Here is a 23,380-nt window from a genome sequence, read left to right as displayed (position 1 = left end):
TTTCCATGAGTTTGTTTGTTTTCTGCAATTTGTGTTGTTGTTGAACTGTAACATTACACCATGGTGTTTGAATTGTTTCCTTCATCTATTCTAGTGTTTTTTTCAAGTTTCCTTTCTTTCTTTAAGAGATTTGTTGATTTCTTGCATTGTCTTTTGCTCAATTCTTAAATATTTCTTGTTTTTTCTTCTATTTGTTTAAGGGATTTTCTCATTTCCTCTTTGAGAGCCTCTATCATCTGCACAAAGTTGTTTTTAAGGTCTTCTTCCCATCACTTCTTTCAGTGGGTACAGGTTGGGGTCTCTCCCTCTTCTGGTGGGTATGTATTCAAGGCTCTCTCCAGATGGGTGCAGGTGGGTCTAAGACTCCAATAGCAGCAGATGTTAGATGGCTCTCTCTTCCAGTATGTCCAGTTCAAGATAGGAGTGGTGGCAGATGCTGGATGACTGGGTCTGACTTCTTGTCTCTCTGGGGAAGTTGATAAAAGGATGGAACTGGGGATTGAGTTTCAGGACACTCAAACAGGGAAATCTGGGCAGAAAATGGCCAAGCCTGGGCCTCAACTCTTCCAGCAGGAGCCAGCCCAAGACTGGGATGGCAATGACAGAAGATGCTAGATGGCTGAATTTGGCCCTAATTAAATATTTAAAAATATGAATAAAATCATGTTCACAAGTTATTTGTTTAGGCCTACAATTCAATTTGACCATATAAATTCTCAGCTGCTCTACCCACCAGGTCAAAAAAAGCCATCCTCTCAAAACCCTATAGCCTCTGAACTATAGCCCTTTCTTTTCATGTCCCATGCAATCTATTTTGTCCTGGTCATGCACTCTTGTGTGTGGAATGTTCCTTTGGAGAAAAAGGCAAAATAATTGTTCTTCTTGTTATGCACAAAAAGATGTTAAAATAGACCCTGAAGAGATATTTGTAACCATGTTTCCAGAGTAACATAATGGACAATAGAAAAAGTAATGCAATGATGGATATCAGTCAGTGGATGGAAATATGAGCATACTCTAATATGCATACAATGGAGTGATCTTGAAGTTAAAAGGGATATACTGTGAAATGATTAGACATTAAAAAACATGAGAGAACTTATGCTAAATGACAATACCTAGTCACAAATTGAGAAGTAACATGTTCTAACAATCAAATATGAGCCTGGTGTTTGTGCCCCAGTCCTTTGATCTTTGCACTTGTGAGGCAGAGGCAGGCTGATCTCTGTCCATTCACGGCCAGCCTGTTCTACTCATCAAGTTCTAGGACAGGTTCCAAAGCTACACAAAGAAACCGTGATTCAAATAAATAAATACAACATGAGATACTTAGAGTAATAAAAATCACAGAAACAAAATTAGAATGTGTCAAATGAACAGTGATGCTTTATGATATCTGGATTTACCAAGTGTCAGAAAATATTTTGGATTTTATGATCATGAACTGCTTATGTAGTTGCATGATAGTGCTGCTTGAAAATCATGAATATTTCTGATGCATCTGAATCACATTTAAAGAATTTCCACATGGTAGTATCTATATCCATGTAACTATCTCAAAATAGATGAAAAACCAACAGCATTTGACAAGTGAATGACAGATAACAGTCATTCCGTGGGATTAGAGAAGAACAAATGACCTCGAGTACTGGTTTCATTGAATGAGGCACTGTAGGAAGGATCTTCTTAAGTCTCAGTAATGTGAAGGCTTGTTATGAAGAGTTCTTGCACAGCTTTCAAATCTGCAAAAGCAGGGGGCACACCAACAGCTTTCGGTCCTCTGATGGAGTTTATGAATGTCCTAGAAAGGATTACTGGTCAAGCCAAAGAGCACAGTGTATCAACTGGAATCCTGGAGTCACGATGGCTACTTGTGTAGTACAATCACCATGGTATAGACACGTCTTCCTGTATTTTAAACCATTTTGAAACACCTATATTGCCTTCTCAAAGCATCCATTTAGCTACAGAATCATGTATGCTGACAGAAGACAGAAGAAAAATTAGATGCACCATTACCCTCACAGCCTCTTTTAGCACTATACCTCCTGAGCAGATAGTATTCACAGCAACGAATGATTTTCTCCAAATCTCACACAAATCCAAGAGATGCTTATGATTTCAATACAAAGTTAATCATTTACTTATTTTTATTTATTTATTTAATATTGCCAACCACAGTTTCCTCTCCCTCCTATCCTCCCATTTCTTCTCTCCACTCTCTTCTACCCCCTCATTGTACCTCAGTCTCCATGCAGAAGGGACAAAGCCTCCTATGTGAGTCAAGAAAGAATAGCATATCAATTTGAGATTGGGCCAAGCTCCTCCCTCTTGTATCAAGTCTGGGCAAGGCATCTCACCCTAGGGAATAGGTTCCAAAGAGCCAGTTAATCTATCTGAGCCAGATTCTGGCCCCACTCCTAGGGGCCCCACAAAAGACCAAGCTGTACAACTGCCAATCAGATGCAGAGGACCGAGGTTGGTACCATGTGGGGCTCCCTTAGCCATCAGTCCAGAGTCTGTGAACTTCTCAGTTTCCACAAGTTCAGGTCAGATATCTCTGTGCTTTTTTCCTGTCATGATCTGTTCCCCTCTTGCTAATATAATCCCTCCTGTCTCTCTTAGACTGGACCTCTGTGGTTTGGTCCAGTGCTTGGCCAAGGAAGAGCACATGGGGAGTGTGGAGGGGTAAAATATGAAGAAAAAGTGAAAGTAAGATGGTTGGTATGTGAAAAATGTTATTTAAATGAATTTGATTAGACAATTCACAAAAACCATTTTATTTTATTTTATTTTTTTAGTTTTTTTATTTTAAATAGCTTGTTTTACATGTCAATCCCAGTTCCCTCTCCCTCCCCTCCTCCCGCACTCCCCTTCCACCCTCCCTCCCACCCTATTGCCACATACTTCCACATAGGGGATGTTTAGAGTCTATCATTTTAGGGTCAAGGCACTCCCCTAAGAGTCCAGGCTGAGAGAGCATCTCTCTTTGTGCTATAGGCACATGAAGACAGATTGTATACCAGGAATAGACACTGATCCACAGCTCAGAGCCCCATAGGTTGTCCAGGCCTTCTCACTGACACTCACATTTGGGGGGTCCAGATCAGTCCCATTCTGGCCTCCCCACTGTCGGTCTGGGGTCCAAAAACCATTTTAAAACTATAATGTATTTGCCTTATTTGACTCTCCCCTGTCCTTTCTTCAGTCTTTCATAGACCCTTGGTGCCAGGGAAACTCTCAGGAATCCTCAAGGATGGCCCCAGCTAAGAGTCCTTGTAATATTGGAGAGTGTCCCCGAGATAGCCTTGCCCTGTAATCAGAATGGTGACTACCCTAATTGTCTTCATAGAGACTTCATCCAGTAAATGACAGAAGCAGATGCAGAGATCCAGAGTGAACGTTTTTATTTTTAAAAACCAAGCAGGGATTATTTGGCCTTAACAGAAGCCAGGGGGATGTTCAGTGATTGCACAAAACTGACAGGTAAAGACCATGCCTGGTAGCCTCACAGCTGGTGCTGAGGAGAAGACCCGCATGTGCTGGTGTGTGATTCAGCTCAGGAAGGACCCAAAGTACTGATGTTATTTTCTATGGGGCACTGGTGTATAGAAACCAAAGCCCCAGAGCTGCTGATATTGTATTTATTCTCATGACTTGAAGAGCAATTAGAGGTTAAAGCTCCCTACGGTCAGATGTCTTACAACCTGAAACATAAAACACAAAGACAAAGTTGAGATCCTGCATAGAGAACAGACACTACCAAGAAATGAAGAGAAGTGCTAACTTAACTGCATAAACTGGAGGTGTAGTTAATTTCATTTTTTCTCAGGTTACAATAGAAGATGAATCCAGACTTGGTTGTTAGGGAAAGTTACCACAAATATCCAATTTTTATTACATTCCCGAATCTTCATTGCCTACCTGAGATCATGCTGAACTGGCAATTAAACTTACTGCTTTACCATCACTATTACTTCATGAATACCCAGTGAGTAACTGAGGTTGATAAGGAACATCTAAGATATACTGTTCATCAGAGAGCATATGGATGCATGTTTGCACTGGAGCACTGCTGAAGTGTTGCTGGGAAAAACCCCAAAGGAACACTCCTCCACTGTTACCAGGAGTGCAAACTTTTACAGCCACTTTGGATATCAGTATGGTGACAACTCAGAAAATTGGGAATCAATCTACCTGAAGACTCAGTGATACCACTCTAGGATATTTACCCAAAGGATACTCAATCATACCACAAGGATTCTGGCTCAAAAATGTTCATTCCAGCATTTGCGTAATAGACAGAATATAGAAACAACTAGATGCCCCTCAACTGAATATTAGATAAGGAAAATGTGGTATATTTATACAATGAAGTATTATTCAGATATAAAAACAATGGCAGCATGAAAATTGCAGGCAGATATATGAAAATGGAAAAAATTATCCCGAGTGAGGTAATCCAGACCCAGACAGACTAGCATGGAATGTACACACTAATTGGTGGATACTAGATATAAAGCAAAGGGTAACCAGACAACAATCCCCAGTTCCAGAAAGCTAGGTAAGAAGAAGAACCCTAAGAGGTGGATTTCTCTGGGAAAGGGGCTATGATATCTCCGGGATAAACTGGAGGCCAGGGGGATGACAGAGGGGAGAAGATGGGTGATGAAAATTATGAGGGAATAAATGGTTGAGTTGAGGAAGGGACATAGTGGGAGAGCAATGAAAGAGATATTTTGATAGATGGAGCCATTCTGTGGTTATGGAGAATCCTGGTGCTAGGAAAATTCCTAGGAATCCACAAGGTTGACCCCACAGGAAACACCTAGCAATAGTACAGAGGGTACCTGTACTGGCCTTTCCGTGTATTCAGATTGCTGAATACACCCACTGTCATCATAGAGTCTTCATTCAGTAACTGATAGATCCAGATGCAGAGATCCATAACCAAGTACCAGGCTGAGCTTTGAGAATACAGTCAAAGAGAGGGAACATGAAATATATGAGCAAGGGAGTCAATACCATGAAGGGGAAATCAACAGAGGAAGCTGAACCCAGCTTTTGGCAACTCAGAAACTAGAACAATAGTTGGGGAGCCTGCATGGGACCCACCTGGGTCCTCCACATGTGGGAGATAGTTGTGTAGCTTGATTTCTTTGAGAGGTTCATGGTAGTGGGAACAGGATCTATCCCTGGTGCATGAGCTAGCTTTTTCAAGTCCATTCCCTGTGGTGGGATGTCTTATTCAGCCTTGATGCAGGGGAGAGGGGCTTGTTCCTGCCTCACCTTAAAATTTCAGGCCTTTTTAAATTCCCATGGGAGGCCTTATAGTTTGGGAGGAGGGAATGGGAGTGTGATTCAAGGGGGGCATGTAAGGAGGCTTAGGAAGAGCTTTGGTTGGAATATAAAATAGATAACATTTAAATAAATAAAAAAACTCTCATAGTGGCAGACATAAATTCTAATAAATATCCCTTAAGAGTGGAAGATTTGAAAACTAAAATGACTAATTTTTCTGTTGACTTTTATGCCTGAACACTTAGTAGACATGGCAAATCCCATACTACCCAAATGGTAGGCCTGGTTTCCAATAAGTGTGCAGTATAGAATATTGGAATCAAGGGGTTTGGAAAGGTTAGAAACTGTTTTTCATCTTGAAAAGTTCCCACAAACAAAATGCAAAAATTCTCTCCGGTATTTGGGGTTGGAATTGTCAAGACTGCCTTTGACTAGATGAAGGAGTGGTATTACACTCCAATACAACCCTGCTGTCACTTACTTCGACTCTGGACATTGAGATTGTCCTTTAAGGTGGTGGTCAGAGGAAAGTTTAAATTTTTACAGAAAGAACCAGTGAAGTCATCCATGTCCAGGGGCCAGATCATGGCACCTCCAAAGTTATTCTGCTTGAGCCAGTGGGCCTGTTAAAACATAGGACATGAGTTACTTGATTTCCTGTAGTCAGAAATGAGATCTCAGTAATCCATTGGACTGAACTTACCTTTACCCGGAAGCTGTCTTGATTATCGTAGCTAACCCAGTCTGTTTTCTTAAAAGCATAAGGCACTTTTTGAGGGCCATACCATTTCTCTGTGGCTCCATGATTCAGGAAGTCACAAATCTTTAAACATTCAAGAGATTCAAATATTTAAACATTAATACCAAGAAAGAAAAATAGCTTGCACATTGCTTTTATTTCTCTCCACTATCTTGTGTGGTTTTCTTCCATTTTCTTATGAGTTTTATTTGTCTTGAAAATTGAGACAATTTTCTCTTTCATTTCTGCTAGGCATGCCATACATACAGATCTTTCCCCAGGCTATGTAAATTATCTACAACTGGGATATATCTCCAGATCTTATTATCATATTTTTATATTCTGTAAAAGTTTCAGTCTCTACCTAAGACAGTCTTCAAACTGGTAATTCTCCTGTCCCAGCTTTCTGCATCTAGAACTTATAAGGTTGAGAAAACAGAGATCACAGTATCCACTTGCAGTATGTAATTTCATTTTTATATGTATGACTAAAACCTGAACAAAAAGGCAAGCTTAGCAAACAAAGTTGGATGACAGAGGAATTTTAAAGATACTGGAATTTCATACACAGACATGTTATTCATATTTTTGCATTGTAATTTCTGTATCTACCAAATTTCTTCATGATATGATAGGTAAATATTTTCCATTTATGTGCAGTCTTATTAGTAGACTTTATGGTATATTGTAGGTTCTTGACCTGTGGTTTAAGACCACCACATCTGTCAAATATCTGATATCCTGCATATCAAATATTAACATTATGATTAATAGTAGTAGCAAAATTACAGTTATGAAGTAGCAACAAAATAATATCTTGGTTGGGGGTTACCACACATGAGGAACTATATCGAAGGATCACAACATTAGGGAGGTAAAGTACCACTGATCTCTTGTATGAAGGAATCTTGTATACCCTAAAGACCTATTGATTTTTAATACTGAAATATAGTAAAAACAAAACAATTTGGAATGGTCATTCAGTTTAGGTGGTAGGCACTGCACATAATGAACATTCACTTTCCTCAGATTTTAGCATCCAGATAAAGAACTGGGACTGCAATTCATTGACCACTGTACAACAGTCTACTGACCTCATAGTAAGCCCATAGTCCTGTTTCATTTGTGTATTTCCCTGGAGGGCCAGCACCAATGGTAGGGGCACCAATTCCATTGTTAGAGGGGTCACTCAGAGTGTAGGTGTGTCCATAGGCTGGGAATCCAACAATGAGCTTCTCTGGATCAGCTCCATGGTTTTTCCAATAGTTCATGATGTCTGCCTGCAGTAGCAGAAGGTTAATTGTACTATCAAAAGAGCTGGTGATCTGTGCTTACTTAGGTTAGTCGATGTTCTCACAGTTTAAAATGTGTGATCTAATGAAAAATGAAGTAGATTTGTTTTTCCAAATATATTGCTGACTTTGATTTTCAGATTTGCTAAGTAGCATAAGAAGATCGCTAAGTTTATGTTCATTTTGGACTTGACTCCCCCAAGATAATAGCCATTTCTTATTTACATTTGAGGTTGTTCAGTGTCTTACCACATTGAGATAGGCACTAATGCCATGGTCAGGTGGATCATTGTAGAGGGGACTGTTTGCACCAGTATAGCCATCTAGATCATATGTCATGACCTGAAAGTAATCAAGGTACCTGAGAAAAAAAATCAAAGTTGCAAGATTGACATTTGAAGCATGCATGTTTCTAATTTAAATTAAAAAGGAAAAAAAGAAAGTGGAATGGGTAACTTACAGCAAGTATGTTACTTGAATTTAAAAACAGGATATATTCTAAATCAGATGGATCTATATTAATAATAAAAATAGAAAATGCAAAAAATAAAGGACTTCTGTGTGCATCTTCAAGTGTTCTGCCCCCTAGCCGACTGACAGCTCCAGGTCTTACATTAAGGTCTTTAATTGGAGCAGGGAGAAGCAAAAGAGAGGGTATTGGAATATATGTGTCACAGAGCAGAAGGAAGGGACCCCTGGGGTTAAAGAATGGAAAGGGGAAAGCAAGATGAGGGAAATGGGAAAGTGAAGAAAGTATGATGCTTTTACTTTTGTTAGTGACAATAAATTGGTGTGATTTAAAAAAATCTTCCTGCTTGTCGAGTTGTACATTAAAGACATGATGGATGAGGATATAATAACTACTTACTGATTGCATAAGATGTCTAGTAATGGGATGGATCCCATTCCTGTTGTAAATTTGAGCAAATATACAAGGCCAGTAAACTCACAACCTAAGAAGAAGCCAAAACTGTTTTTTGCTTTATGGTCATGCTGTGAAACAGTCTCTTAAATATTCATGTTTATATCTACACTCTTCTGAAAGTCTTTCAGATACTTTGCTGTTTTTAGTTGGTAGAGGTTAATGCAGACACTCCTTATTGTTTAAAATAAGACTCCCAATAACTGAATCCTCAACTGTGCAACAGAAATGTATTTCAGGACCACTCAACTTGAAGGCTCAGTGAATACCATAGAAGAGCCACTGAAAGGTATTATATGCTGATGTTTACTGGGAAGGAAGACCGTGAAATGCTGACTTCTAGATGAGAATGGTCTGTTGCACACATTAGCTCTCAATGGCTGTGGTTATCTGCACAAGACCTACTGATATCAAATCAGCCAAAATTAAAACAGTGGCTATTCCACGGGACAAACTTAGTGAAATGCTATTGGTTTTTAAAATGTACTTAGGGAAAGAAATTCAATCTCCATTGGGAATATTGCCACACTTATGTGCCTGTGAAACTAGGAATAACCCCATTACGAAGCACATATGGGCAAAATTGTTCGTATTAGGGTCTTATAAAGGACATACACAGCTCAAATGAAGAATTATGATAAGCAAAGGTATGAAGGTAGGGAATGAGGAGAATTTGGAGGGAGGCATTGGTGAATAAATGTAATGAAGATACAGTAGATTAACATGTGATATTTAAAGTATAAATAAAAACCTTGTGTAAAAATTCAAATTCAACTCATTCTTAGAGCTGTCATTCTTGACAATGAAAAAATAAACTCTCCCTTTACAAGGTCCAGAAATGAGGGTGTTCTGTGTAAACATCCACAGAAGTTGTAAATATGTATTCCCACTTACTTTGTCAGTTCAGGGATCTCGTATACGGACTCAATGATGGAGATGACACCAGATACTGTGGCAGTGATTAACAGCTTGGTCTTGTGGTGCTCTGAGGTTTCCTTCTCAAAAGCAACACTCATTTCCTACAAAACAATTGTTTGATGGTTTTTCAGTTCTTTTCACAATAGAAGGATATAGATAAATTGATTTCAATTCACACTCTCTTAATTTTTCTTAGTTTACTATGCATTATCACCTCAACAAATTCAGGAGGTTAGATGCTATTACTAAATACATGGATTCCTAATATGCATCAACATTTAAAAATATTACCAATTCAAATATTTAGTGGTCAGTATCCAGACCCCAATATTTGGTTAGTAGTGTAATTGTTTTTAGCTCTCTGGAAATGGCTCTCAATGTTGCCCTGCATCCTCTTGGAGTGCTGTGGACAGGTGCTACCATTACTGAGTGGTTGTACTACCTCAGAGACTTAACTTCCTGTCTAATGACATGGTCACTTGATAAAGTTGGACTGTGGTAAGAACTGTATAAACAGGTCAAATTCTGCCATTATTTTAATCTGCCTAGACTCAATGGAATGCTGTTCAAATCTACAATCCTTGGGTTATCTCTCATCCCTCTTTTTGAGTTTTTAAGAAACTGTTTCTAAAGAAGGCTTCTGGAATTTGACATGTGGCAAGTGGGTCAAATGATAAGATCATATTACTGGTGAAAGAAGCATAATAAGAAAATGGATTAGCTGTGTGAAAATGTCAATTGTATAAAGCACAGCATTATTTCTTTAAGTTTTCTCCTGTTGAAGTGAAATCACCTAGAAACAATGCCTGTAAATTGTAAGTTTTGCAAAAAATTTGTTTTTATTGTTATTCATGCCATAGCTTTTCAACAGAAACTATAATTTAAAGGTTATGTAGTAGTGAGACACATCCTAGGTTTTGCAAATATATACTGGTAGGAATCTTGTTAAAAAGAATTTGTCACTGAGGGTAGCTGTGTAGATCATCAGTAGACAAATCTGTCAAAAATTACATATACAGATACTAATAGTTTTGTTTTAATTTTTATGAAAGGATCATAGAAGACACTACATTTTAAAAACCTCCAATCTTTGGTTATTTTTGTTTTAACTTTTGCTTGATGATTACTGCCTGCATGAGAATGCAAGAACAGTAGATCAAGTGTGGTCCTAAAGTATGAAATATATTACCAGCATTCTTTCATTGTATATTTTCATGTACATATCTCACATTTACTATGTTGATGGGAAAATTATCTGTTCTCAGTACAAATTGACTCTTATTCTATTTACTTTCAAGAAAGTAATGTATTCTGATACTGTCCTTTATGTCTGAAAATTGGGATGTTTTGTCATCTCTGAAACAAAATGACCCCTTCTTTCCATGAATTTTATGTTCTCTGTCTACGTGTCCTCCTTCTCACTATTAAAACCATTGCTTACATCTGATCGCAGGTTACTTCAAAAGCTTTCTATTGAATACTTCACTGCTGACTCTATTTTTAGTATCACAATAATTATTCAAAAAAGCTAGTTCTGTCATAGTTCCCATCTATCTTCAACCCCTCAAAATACCCCATGTTCTTGCAGGAGAATTCTATATCTTCTTCTAAAATTAAAGGTCCTACATGATGAAAAATTGCTACCTTTTAAAACTCATATGTCTTACCAAGTGACTTGCTCATTCATTTCTATCACTTTATTGTAACAGATCCATCCTTACCTAATTTGATGACAACAATTGTTTTCCATGACTAAATTCAAGCATCACTTTCACAGAAGCGCTCTTTAATCCTTACTTACATAAAGTCAGCCACTTAGACATTTGAATTCCTTTTATACCCCATTGATCCCTCTCATGCACTTCAGTTGTTTCCTAGAGTACACTGTTATACCTCAGATGAGAACAACTTGAAGTAAAAGATTCTGCTTTATTTTTGTCTTTATCCTGTACCAATTAACTACCATAGAGTATACCATATTTAGTCACAGTACATATTCTGATGTAATTGTTATGAGCCTTGAACATTATAAGGAAACACAACTTGGAGATATTATGCCATTATATTAGTGGTTCTGCCAAATTTACTAATGTTCTTTTTGTGTGTTATTTACTTGTATGTAACATAAACATATAATAACTCTGGAACTCACAGCATAGACAACATATGAAGGTACATCATTATTCTACACCTGCATGTGTGGAAATGTCCCATATGCCTGTTGAATCAATGAATGATATTTCAGGGCCTATGCAATGCTAATAACCTGTAAGTTTGGTTTATTCTAAAAGAATCCAATTCTCCTTGGAGAGGAGGAACTTAGAATCTTGTACGACTAAAGGTATCTCCTGAGTTCCCCACCTTCACCAGGAGAGTAAAGAGATTCTTGTCCTCAGGTGGACTTCCATAATACCCAGGGTACTGCCAGTCCAGGTTCAGCCCGTCAAACTGATTTTGGCGCAGGAATTTGATGACTGACTTAATGAAAGTCAGTTGGTTCTGAGCAGTGGACACCATGTCACTGAACCTGAGGGAGACCAAAGGAAGAGAAGTGAAGATTTGTGTGAAATTGCCACATTGGAACAAGACAGTTTACAGCTGATTTCATAGTCTCTGTTGTTCTCCAATGCTTCTTGTTTTGTTTTCAGCCTCCCCTTGTAAATCACCTGTTAGCATCACAACCTCAGCATCTCCTTTATTTTGTGATCCCTGCAATAACTACAGTAACATTGCCCTTTCAATTTTGTTAGCATTCTACCCTATCTAATAAATCACATACTGTCTTCAAATATACCCCTGTTCATATTAACTCAAAGCATATTTTCTCTGTTTGTGGGGCCTTCAATTCAGTTCCTGGAAAGATGGAAAGAAGTAGTAAGTACATGACACTCTTCTGAATTGAAGGATTTTATTTATTTAAAGAAACAGCTCTTTGCAGTGGACAACTAACACTCAGAGGATTGCAGCCCAGTTAGCCAACCTAATTTGAATTTGCGAAAGCTATATGTATATTTGTAAAAAGTGCATTTTGTTTAATTTGATCTTCCAGTGAAATATTTACGACTTATCCTGTTTACCCAATGGATACATAATACCTTTCTAAAAATATGAAGTAATGGAATGAGATTGTGCTGCCACAGAAGCAAAGAGCAATAGGTTCTGTGTACAGAACTTACCGAATAGATCCAAACTTGGAGCCTCCAATGGCCAGGAGAGTTTTCAGCTCCCTATTCCTTAAAAACAACAGAAAAAGAGAAACATTAAAACCTTTTGTTTCCTTCATGTAAAATGGCAGTGTGATTTGAATGCTGTTCGTGTTATTTGGTGATATCACGCCATGAAACAATAGCATCTCCATATAATTTTTCATTCCTTTTGAAAATTTTACACTAAAATTCTTTCTTACACTGTTAGTGCAAGGTTTTTAAAGTAAAGTTCTCAACACAAGTTTTCCATGTAGTGTACGACTGCATTTCTGTGCCAGTAATGTAGAACCATAGTTAGTGTACATTCTTCCTGATCACATAAAATGGCAGATTCTTTTAACTTTACTAATTTCCCAACCTCCATATACAAATACAAATAAATTCTGCTGCAAATTTATATCTTCTTGGGAATACTAGTTTTGAAGCATTAGCTTCCAAATCATTATGGTCAACAATTGTGGGAAGACATGAGAGTTATACGTTTCTTGTCCCTTTTTCAGAGATTCAGTTTCTGTGATCTGGCCTAGGGGCAGGGATTGCTTTCACAGTTTTGCTTATTTTTGTTGTAAGAAATCTAAATTGCAAAAGTCAAGAGAATTCCTTTAGATTAATTAATTTTCAGTTGCAAACTATCATAGCTTAGATTTTTCCTAAGGAATGTGTCATTATTCAAAGTAGAAGTCATTTGAGTTTTCCTTGTATTAGTTATGCATAAACTAAAAAGTGTAATTTGTGGAATATGAGAGTATGGATTTTTAAACAAAGGAAAAGTGTAACAGAATAAACTAAAGTTTTTGATTCTCGGAATGAGTGCTATCTCAAATCTAATACCCTTCAGTTGCTACTTTCTGAAGAAGACAGCTAAGATTTCACTCTTCTACCCACCTTTTTAAGCCATCTAAGGCAAAAGTAATCCATGATATGGAAATAAAGACACTAATCTATGTTGTCATAGTTATGATATATGGATGCATAAAAGATTGTGTGTATCATGGTAATTGACATGTAGATTCTAAATCATCAGTGGCAGTGTACTGCATCAAGCAGTTGCTAGAAACTTACTCTTATCTATTTGCCATACAAGAATTTGTTTCCCAGTGTCACACCACAGACAAAAAACAATGTACAGCAGAATAGGAATATAAACATAAGGTCCACATCTATCAAATTAGTGTCAAGAAAAGATCCATTGGACTCCTCTGTGTAGTGACATTATTTGAATATTTTCCCTAAAAAATTAGGCTACTAGTAAAATGTGAAGAAAATTGTTTTTTCTATGAATCAGGAAAAAAATGAAAACAAACTGCATTATATTATGCTTGGTGAGATACTTGAAGTTACTTTAAATTGCACGAGGGTAAGGAATTAATTTGAATGTATGTACCAGGAATGGAATAAACTACATATCAAGAATATGAGTCATCCTTGAAAAAGTTAGCAAAGCTCTGAGGTAGACATTTCTCCAAAAATGAAACCTAAATTGGGAAGGAAAATCAATGTATTCCATGTATACTGCAGATATTTAAATTACAACCACATTTAGATAATATCTTGTATCCTCACAATAGGTATAATAAAAATGAAAGTGTTCAATTTAGTCAGGGGTGTTATAAGAAAAACCCTTGTATACCATTGGTGGAAATATATTTGATTAGAGTCACATGAGAAAGCATAAAATTGCCACATGACCCAGTTACCACAATGCTTAGTTTATATCAAGTAGATGGAATCATTTTCTTCCCTAAGAATGAGAGCCCTTGACAGGAACTATAACATTATTTACAAGACACAACATAGGTTACTTCAGAAAGTATATGGCACTGGATGAATGGATAAATGGTGTGCTATACATAAAGCCTACAAAACTATTTGACCATGAAAATAATGAAAGCTGGTTTTACTACTCTGTTTTTGTATCAGGCAGGTATTATATTTAGTGCAAATTGAGACTGATTGTCAAATAGAATATGGTCTGACATACAAATACAAACTAAAATATTCAGACACATAGAATGTGAAAGTAGAATGGTGATTCTTAGAAAATGTTACGAGGAAAGAGGATGGGAAAACATGGCCAGAAATTAATAACATATGAAGAATATGTAAAAGAACGTTGGATAAGAAGCACTCTTACCATGTTTAATAGAAGTAGGTGAGATAACACATACCCCAATGGTGTTATGTGCCATTCCGTACTATAGGCAGCAATCAAATGTGATACACAATACAAACTGTCTCAATTTAAAATTCAAGAAAAATACATTGGCAGATTGTCAAGTCAAGCACTTTGATTGTGAACTACATTTACAAAAAGCATTGGGATATGTCATATATTTGCACATAAATACTAATCCAGGTATCTCTTACCTGATCCTTTTCTTACCTGGTTTTCAGATTATTTATAGCTTCATACTCCTTCAAGTCCTCCATGCTTATAGCAGTGATCTCATTGTTCCACATCGAAGCAAAGGCATAGATCACATGAGTACACAGGCAGGGGTCAATGTCATCAGTTGTGAAACTCCCCACATCAGGCCGCTCCTTGGCCTACCTGGTATAATAGCACATCAGCTGGTAGGAAGAACCTGTGGAAAGTTATCAGAACAATGCCCTCATGAAGATTCCAGTGAACTTGTTAACTATTTTGCCTCTTCTCTTATCTATTTTCATATAGTAAGTAGATGGATTTATTCAAATTCATAATTGTACATTGTTTCATAAAATGTACAGATTCATAGTCAAATCATGGCAAATCTTTGGGTTCTCATGAGACTACAAACCATTCCTGTCATTCCCAGAACTTACATATTTTGAAACTCTTAATGCATCTCACTAGATAGGAGTGCAATGGAAGTTGATAAGAGTCTATTAACCACAAAGCCAACCCCACTTTCCCCCGAGGAGGTTACCTCATAACATCTTTTGCCAATAAACCAATATGAGAGAATAATACTAAAATGAGTCATGACAGGCAGATGATTACCTTAGAAATAATTAATTGGGTTTATAGACCTATATTAAAGTAAGGTTTTTTCCCAATAACTCACCCAACTGAGCATTCAGCACAATGGCCAAACCTAGAGAGAGAAGACATATTTTCTCTGGGTCAGTTTCTAGAACCATAAGGCTTAAAATTATCAGTTTTGTGGCCCATCCTAGTCATTGAAGATCATTACCCCCCAAAGAAACTTTGTGGCTTTGAAAGGTGTGGACTTTTAAGTTATAATGCCTTTCAACATTCTCTACACTGATTAGTAATGCCTGGAAGTGCACTTCTCTTCCATCTGTCCTTACTTTTATAAAATTTGAAATCTACTACCTCTGCCATTGACACTCAATGAAATTACTAAAAAGATCCTTTACTTAGTGAGCATACACATTAAGAGCCCTAGTCCCTAGAGCTGCAATGAGCCAAACATTCTTCCAGCCAAGACAGCATGTAAAATACATCATTCAGTGCTTTCTGGAACCTTGGCCATTATTTGGAAGCATGTATTAAAATTCTTTGCCAAATGTGTTGCTCCATACACCTATTTTAACTATACAGGAACAATTTAGGTTTCAGGATGTTTCCTCTTTGATTTTACTCTTTGTAGCTGGGTCTCTTAATAGGTAGACCTGGTTGTCCTTCCACTCAAGTATGTTATAACTGTGCCTCTTGAGTGCTGAGACTTCATGTTTGAATCTATTTCATGTAACTAGATCATACCTACTGTGAATGTTTTATACACTGAGCTTCAGTCTCACTTAAATAAGTTCCTAAAGCCAAGAAAATGTGTAGGGCACAGATTCAGAGCAACTGGCAAGTTGTGAACAACTTGGCTTGAATCACCCATATCTAACTTTTGGATGACTGAATGCATCTCCACCTGATAATTTAAGCCATCAATGAAATAGAACAATGAAATAATTCAGAAAAGAGAAGAATAATCTTGGATAGCTATATCTCAGACTCTACGGATATCCATCTCTCAAAAAGTAGCTCCAGAACACCCACATGAAAATAAACAGAATGGGAACTTCAGGCAGGAGATATAGCAAGAGGAACAAGGCAATGAATTACTGGGATAGAAGAAAGAGCAAAAGAAGCATTCAATTAATGTGAGAAGTTAGTGTCATGCTTGTGGTAGCTGTGGGGGCAAAGGTATTCTCTCATTTATGGGCTTATGAAAACTAGGATAAGACTGAATAAGGAATGAAAAATTTCAGTGACAAATGATAAATATTAAAGAGTAGAATTAGTGTCAAAATTGCTTCCTTGTTTAATCCTCTGAGGAAAGAATCAGGTAAGACTGAGAATCTATGTCTGATTATCAACTCACCTGCGACAAGAATGAGCTTGGCCATGGTGTCTTCAAGACTGCTACAGAAGTGCTTCATTTAGTTGGCTTTTTATATCATTTGAAACCTCAGTCACCACGTTTTCTAGGTGGAATATTTTTTTATCAGTTAGTGTAATTGGTTAATTATTAGCTCAATAGAGCCCCACTATTTATTTCACCAATACTTTTATTTCCCTGTGCAGATAAAATTGTCAAGTCTTCTATAAGTAAGTGGATTCCATAACCCCAGGGAAAAAACTTTCAATTTAGATGATTTTTGGCAATTCCCAGAAACCTATCACCACTTTAGGTACAGTAATTTATTTTTACTATGTGTACTTCCTCACTGATCAAACAAAAGTTCTTACTCAAAGATAAAGATATGATTTCCATGTAAGTTGTTAGTCATTTACAATAATTTTACTTCATTCATTGAAATGAAAGTTACGTTCAGTGACTGAGTCAATTTCTCCCTTTAGGGACTACTTTGTACATAATGCCAACACTAATTCTATAGAAATTTTTCAAGATAATGAAAGAAGACATTTTCCCCCTAAGAAGGCAAGTTACTTCTTCAGCTCCCAAGTACCTCTAGTTTTCTATATGTATCTGACATAAAAAAGTAATAGAAAGCATTTTTAATCACTAATATGGAAGCTATCCTAAAGAGCTATAGTAATGTAAACAGCTTTGTATTGGCACAGAGAAAGATAGAACAATAGAATGGAATTGAAAACCCTGATATTAACCACACACCTGGGAACACCTGATTTTTGATTGACAAAGAAGCTAAAATTATACAATGTGTGGAGAGCTGCGCCACACCGCGCCTCAAAGATGGCGCCGGCTTCCGCATTCCACCATCCCGACGGTGAGTGCGCTCGGTAATAAACAACTCCTTATTTGGCCTGCTCCCATCCCGCCGGGGTCACGCCATCATCATCAGATTGCTTATGCATTCTGGTGAGCCTATGGCTTGCACACACGTGGCTGCTCAGGGTTGGCTGGCCTCGGCTATTTAGGGAGCAGGAGGGGTTTTTCCCGTGGCTGCCTCCACGTTGTTCATCAAGGTCCTGAATAAACCGCTGATGAGAAGGATTCCTGAGTCGCATCTTCCTTGCTGGTCGAGGTAGTCGTGACAGTTGGTGGCCCGTACGGGGAATTCAGAACTCATGGCGGTCAGGGGGTGCACCGGTAAGTCCCCAGGTAAGGCGGGGATCTGCGAAAAGAGCGGGATTATTGTTCTCACCCATAGAGAAGGGGAGAACGGTCAGCAGAGCCGCATCAAAGCGGACGGGAAAGCTAAGCAGTAGAGCCGCGTCAAAGCGGACGGGATAAAATGAAAGTAGTAGAGCCGCGTCAAAGCGGACGGGACAAAAGGGAAAGTAGTAGAGCCGCATCAAAGCGGACAGAGTAAAAGTGAGACAGAGGGTATTATTTTTTTTGGCCCTTTGGGTGGTATTCAATTTTATTTTTGGGTTTTCTTTTAACTGTTTGTTGCAAGGATTGTACTAGGGCAGGTCAGTCCAGGAATCGACCTTGCTAAAAACATGGGTAATTCAACATCCCACCCAATTTTTTTGGCGCTCAATGAGTTGCTGCATTCAAAAAACCTTGAACTTAAGAAAAGTACTTTGGAAAGATTCCTGACGGAGTGTGACACTGTGGCACCCTGGTTTGCCGTATCTGGCAGCTTGACACTCTCGTCATGGAAGAAATTAGGCAAAGATTTAGATGTTGCTGCGGAGCACGGTGTCCTTGCTCCCGGGGTTCGGCCCGTTTGGACGTTAGTTCGCGGGTGCCTTACTGATCAAAAATGCATTAAAGCCATAAGGAACGGTCAGGCGGCCCTAGGACTTTTACAGGAGGAGAGGTCAGAGTCGGCTGCCTCAGTTGAGGCCGCCTCTCCCATAGGTCATACCCCGGATCTAAAAATAAAACCAAAACAGAAGAATGAAGGGAATAGATTATACCCTGGCCTGTCAGACTTGGAGGATATTAATAGTTCTGCCGCCCCTACCTCCACCGAAGAGTCTGAGTCGGAAAAGGAGCGGGAGGCCCCCCATAAAGCACCTTTACAGTCCGCCCGAAGATTGCTTGCTAAATTACAGCTAGGAAGAAAGAAAGTTAGCCGACTTTACCCAAGGACTGACATAGTCCCTTCGGCTCCCCCTCCCTATCCAGAGGCTATAGCTAATTCAGGAGGAGCTTGCTTCAACTCAGAAGTTTGGAGACAGGTTAGAACAGAGATGCCTCTGGCCTATCTGATCTTCCAGGACCCACAAGGGAACAGGTTTCATGAAATGCTGGATTTTAAAATTGTAAAATCCTTGGCCAAGTCAGTCAGAACCTACGGGGTCACAGCATCCTTTACAGTTGCTCAGTTAGAGACCCTACATAGATTTGCCATGACACCGGCTGATTGGCGGAATCTTGCAAAGGCATGCTTGTCACCCGGTCAATATCTAGATTGGAAGGCCTATCTCAATGAATTTGCAATTACTCAGAGCGCAGCTAATGCCGCGGCCAGAGGGCCCCAGGCTGTTTGGGATGCGGAAATGCTCCTAGGCATGGGTCAATACGCCACTCAACAAAATGCTTATCCACCATTGGTGTATGACCAGATAAATCAGATTGCCATTAAGGCATGGAAGGCTCTCCCCAATAAAGGGGAAACGACTGGCAATTTGACAAAAATCTTACAAGGGCCATCTGAACCTTTTTCTGATTTTGTGGCCAGGTTGGTGGAGGCGGCAGAAAAAATCTTCGGTGATACTGATACTGCCATGCCGCTAATAAAGCAACTTGTGTTTGAGCAATGTACCAAAGAATGCAGGGTGGCTATCACTCCACTTAGGCATAGGAGACTTGAGGAATGGATGAGGGCCTGCAGGGAAATAGGCGGCCCCCTGACTAATGAGGGGCTTGCGGCCACCGTCATCAAATTAAGCAGGGAAGGCGGCCACCCCGGAACTTGCTTCCATTGTGGTAAAGCGGGGCATATGAAGCGTAATTGCCCACAGAGAGACCAGCCAAGGAATAAGGATGCTTTAAACTTTAAAGGTACTCAACACACCATGCCAGGATTATGCCCAAAATATAAAAAAGGGAGGCACTGGGCGAATGAGTGCAGGTCTGTTAGGGACATTAACGGTCATGTCATCCCATATATGTCAATGCCAAAAAACGGGAGACCGGGCCCCAAGCCTCAGGGCCCACAAATATATGGGGCCATGGAGAACTCAACAACAGAAAATCCCAATCTGAGGGAGACGAGCCTAGAACAGTGGCCGACCTTCCGGCACCCCGAAAACCTCGCAGAGCCACTGCAGGTGCAGCGGAACTGGACCTCTGTTCCGCCTCCGAACTCGTACTGACCCCTCAAATGGGGGTACAATTAATAGAATCAGACCTCCAAGGACCCTTGAACCCAGGCACGGTGGGTCTCCTCCTGGGAAGATCATCCACTATTTTAAAGGGTCTTAAGGTACATCCTGGGGTAATCGACCCTGACTATAATGGTACAATAAAGATAATGGTAGAGTCACCTAGAGGGGTAGTAGTTATCTCCCCGGGAGACAGGATTGCCCAGCTTCTGCTTCTGCCCAGCCAACATGAGCTGTTTCCAGCACGGTCTAATGAAAGAGGAAAGGAATGTTGTGGCTCTACAGGAACAGATCTGACCTTTTTGTCCTTGGAATTAAATCAAAGACCAGTCCTAACACTTAATGTGGATGGAAAAAGGATTCTTGGCCTGCTAGACACGGGGACAGACAAAAGCATTATAGCAAAAAAGGACTGGCCATCGGGTTGGCCTATACAGGCCTCCTCTCAAACCTTACGGGGGCTAGGGTATGTTAAGGCTCCGGATGTGAGTGCTAGACACCTACAGTAGAAAGATGAGGAGGGTCATTCCGGAACTATGCAGCCCTATGTCCTGGATCTTCCCGTCTCCTTGTGGGGGAGGGAGTTGCTCAATGATATGGGCTTTAAGCTAAGCAATAAATTTTCAGCCGCCTCTCAACAAATGATGAGGGACATGGGATGCCATCCAAGTTTCGGGCTAGGAAAACATTTACAAGGAAATAGGGGGCCCGTTCAAGCACACCAGAGATACCTGAGGCAAGGGTTGGGTTTTTCCTAGGGGCCGCTGAGGGAGGTATTCCCATTACATGGAAGACGGAGGAGCCTATATGGGTTCCTCAGTGGCCACTTTCCTCCGAGAAATTGAGTGCAGCAAAAACCCTAGTCGCTGAACAGCTTGCCTTGGGACACATAAGGCCATCCCTGTCGCCATGGAATACGCCCATCTTTGTCATTAAAAAAAAATCAGGAAAATGGTGCCTCTTACAGGACTTGCGAGCCATAAATAGCCAAATGCAAGCAATGGGCCCTGTACAGCGAGGGCTGCCGTTACTTTCTGCCTTACCGGCGTCTTGGCATGTTATTGCAATAGATATAAAAGATTGTTTTTTCTCTATCCCTCTCCATATGAAGGATTGTAAACGGTTTGCCTTTACTGTCCCATCTTTAAATCATGAAGAGCCCGATCAGAGATTTGAATGGGTTGTGTTGCCCCAGGGAATGGCCAATAGCCCCACTATGTGTCAGCTCTATGTAGGACAGACCATTGAGCCATTAAGAAGGGAATTCCCCATCATAAGATGTTTTCATTATATGGATGATGTGCTGTTAGCTGCCAAGGAAGAAAAATTTTTAGAAAAGGCATTTATTAGATTGATGTTTTTATTGGAGAATAAGGGATTGCTTGTGGCTCCCGAAAAGATTCAAAAAGGAAAAATGGTGAATTATTTGGGCACAAAGATTATCGGAGATCATATTATTCCACAAAAATTAGAGTTAAGAAAAGATAATTTAAAAACCTTAAATGATTTTCAAAAGTTGCTAGGAGAAATAAAATGGATTAGGTGTTTTATTAAGTTCCCTAATTATGATTTAAAGCCCTTGAATGATCTCTTAAACGGAGATCCAGCCTTGGATTCCCCCCAGACAACTAACCCCTGAAGCAAGGCTCGCCCTACGTAGGGTGGAAGAGAGGCTACAAGATGCCTTCCTACAAAGATGCAAGGAGGGACATCCCATCTTTGTATGTATACTTCCCACATATTATCAGCCTACGGGCTTGCTTTGGCAGGATGGACCTTTATTGTGGATTTATCCACGCATATCCCCTGCTAAATCTATTGAGTATTATCCCACCGTGGTGGCAAGATTGGCTCAAAATGGCATCCAACAATGCTTACAACATTTTGGCATAGCCCCAAAAGTGATCACTGTGCCCTACACCAATGATCAAATTCATGTCCTTTGCACCACTATTGATGATTGGGCCATTTTAAGGTGTGGGTTTAAAGGGGATATAGATAATCATTATCCAAAACATCCATTAATAGGATATTTTAAGGAGCACCCGGTAGTCTTTCCAAAAATAACTTCCAATGCTCCAATCCCAGGTGCCCCCAATGTATTCACAGATGGCTCAAAAACAGGATGTGGTACCTATATGGTGGGCTCTTCAGAACCCGTTCAGATACAGTTTCAACCCGGCTCTCCCCAAGTAGTAGAACTAGAGATTGTTGTTAAGGTTTTTGAAAATTGTTCTTTTGCCTTTAATCTTCTTTCGGATTCTGCCTATGTGGTAAATGCTATAAAGGTACTGGAAGCTGCTGGCCCTATTAGGTCCAGCAGTCCGGTCTGCACCCTGTTTCAAAGGCTTCAAATTTTGATCTGGCACCGAAAGTGTTGTTTTTTCATACAGCATGTCAGAGCACATACGGGCCTCCCGGGCCCCATAAGTGAGGGCAATAATAAAGTTGATCAATGGACCAGAATGGAGTATATATTCCTTTGTTCCACCCTGGATAGAGCCAGAGATTTTCATAAAAATTTTCATGTAAATGCCAAAACCTTACAACAGAAGTTTCATCTCTCCCGGGCTGATGCACGACAAGTCATCTTGGATTGCGCTCAATGTGCCGTCCATCATCATCTGCCCTGTCTCGGAGTCAATCCTAGAGGATTGCTCCCCTTAAAGGTTTGGCAAATGGATGTTACTCATGTTGCCGAATTTGGCAGTCTAAAATATGTCCATGTATCTGTTGATACCTGCTCTGGAATTATCCATGCCACCCCTCTGTCAGGCGAAAAGGCTCGCAATGTTGTCACCCATTGCCTGGAGGCTTGGGCAGCCTGGGGAAAACCCAGGCAGCTGAAAACTGATAATGGGCCAGCTTATACAGCTCAGTCCTTTGCCTCCTTTTGCAAACAAATGGAGGTTCAGCTGCTTCATGGATTGCCATATAACCCACAAGGTCAGGGCATAGTAGAACGTGCCCATCACACTCTAAAAGAATGTCTAAATAAACAAAAGGGGGGAATAGGCTATGGCCGCACCCCAAAAGAGAGGCTTTCTCTCACCCTCTTTACTATAAATTTTTTAAATTTGGATGCTCAAGGTCGCTCTGCAGCTGACAGGCATCAAGAACCCCATGGTCCAAGCAAAGGCTTGGTAAAATGGAAGGACATCTTGACTGGCACATGGCATGGGCCTGATCCCGTGCTGACTTGGGCATGAGGTTCTGTTTGTGTTTTTCCACAGGACCAACAAGACCCCGTGTGGGTTCCAGAACGACTGGTGAGGAAGGCACAGACACCGCTGG

At 39.7% G+C, this 23,380-nt stretch overlaps 1 protein-coding gene across 1 annotated transcript; it reads right to left on the bottom strand.

Moving 5' to 3' along the window:
- Nucleotides 1-5,774: 5,774 nt before the first annotated feature.
- On the bottom strand, nt 5,775-16,731 carry LOC101843415 (chitinase-like protein 3). The gene is given in 10 exon segments (XM_005076585.3): nt 5,775-5,924; nt 6,005-6,124; nt 7,135-7,320; nt 7,582-7,693; nt 9,149-9,273; nt 11,534-11,699; nt 12,349-12,405; nt 14,762-14,963; nt 15,426-15,455; nt 16,701-16,731. Coding segments are annotated over 10 exon segments (1,173 nt in total). The 5' UTR covers nt 16,726-16,731.
- Nucleotides 16,732-23,380: the final 6,649 nt, after the last annotated feature.

This window comes from Mesocricetus auratus, unplaced genomic scaffold (assembly GCF_017639785.1).
Source record: "Mesocricetus auratus isolate SY011 unplaced genomic scaffold, BCM_Maur_2.0 Super-Scaffold_100009, whole genome shotgun sequence".
Taxonomy (NCBI): Eukaryota; Metazoa; Chordata; class Mammalia; order Rodentia; family Cricetidae; genus Mesocricetus; species Mesocricetus auratus.
Note: the sequence above shows the minus strand (reverse complement) of the source record. Positions and strands in the feature narration are given on the sequence as shown.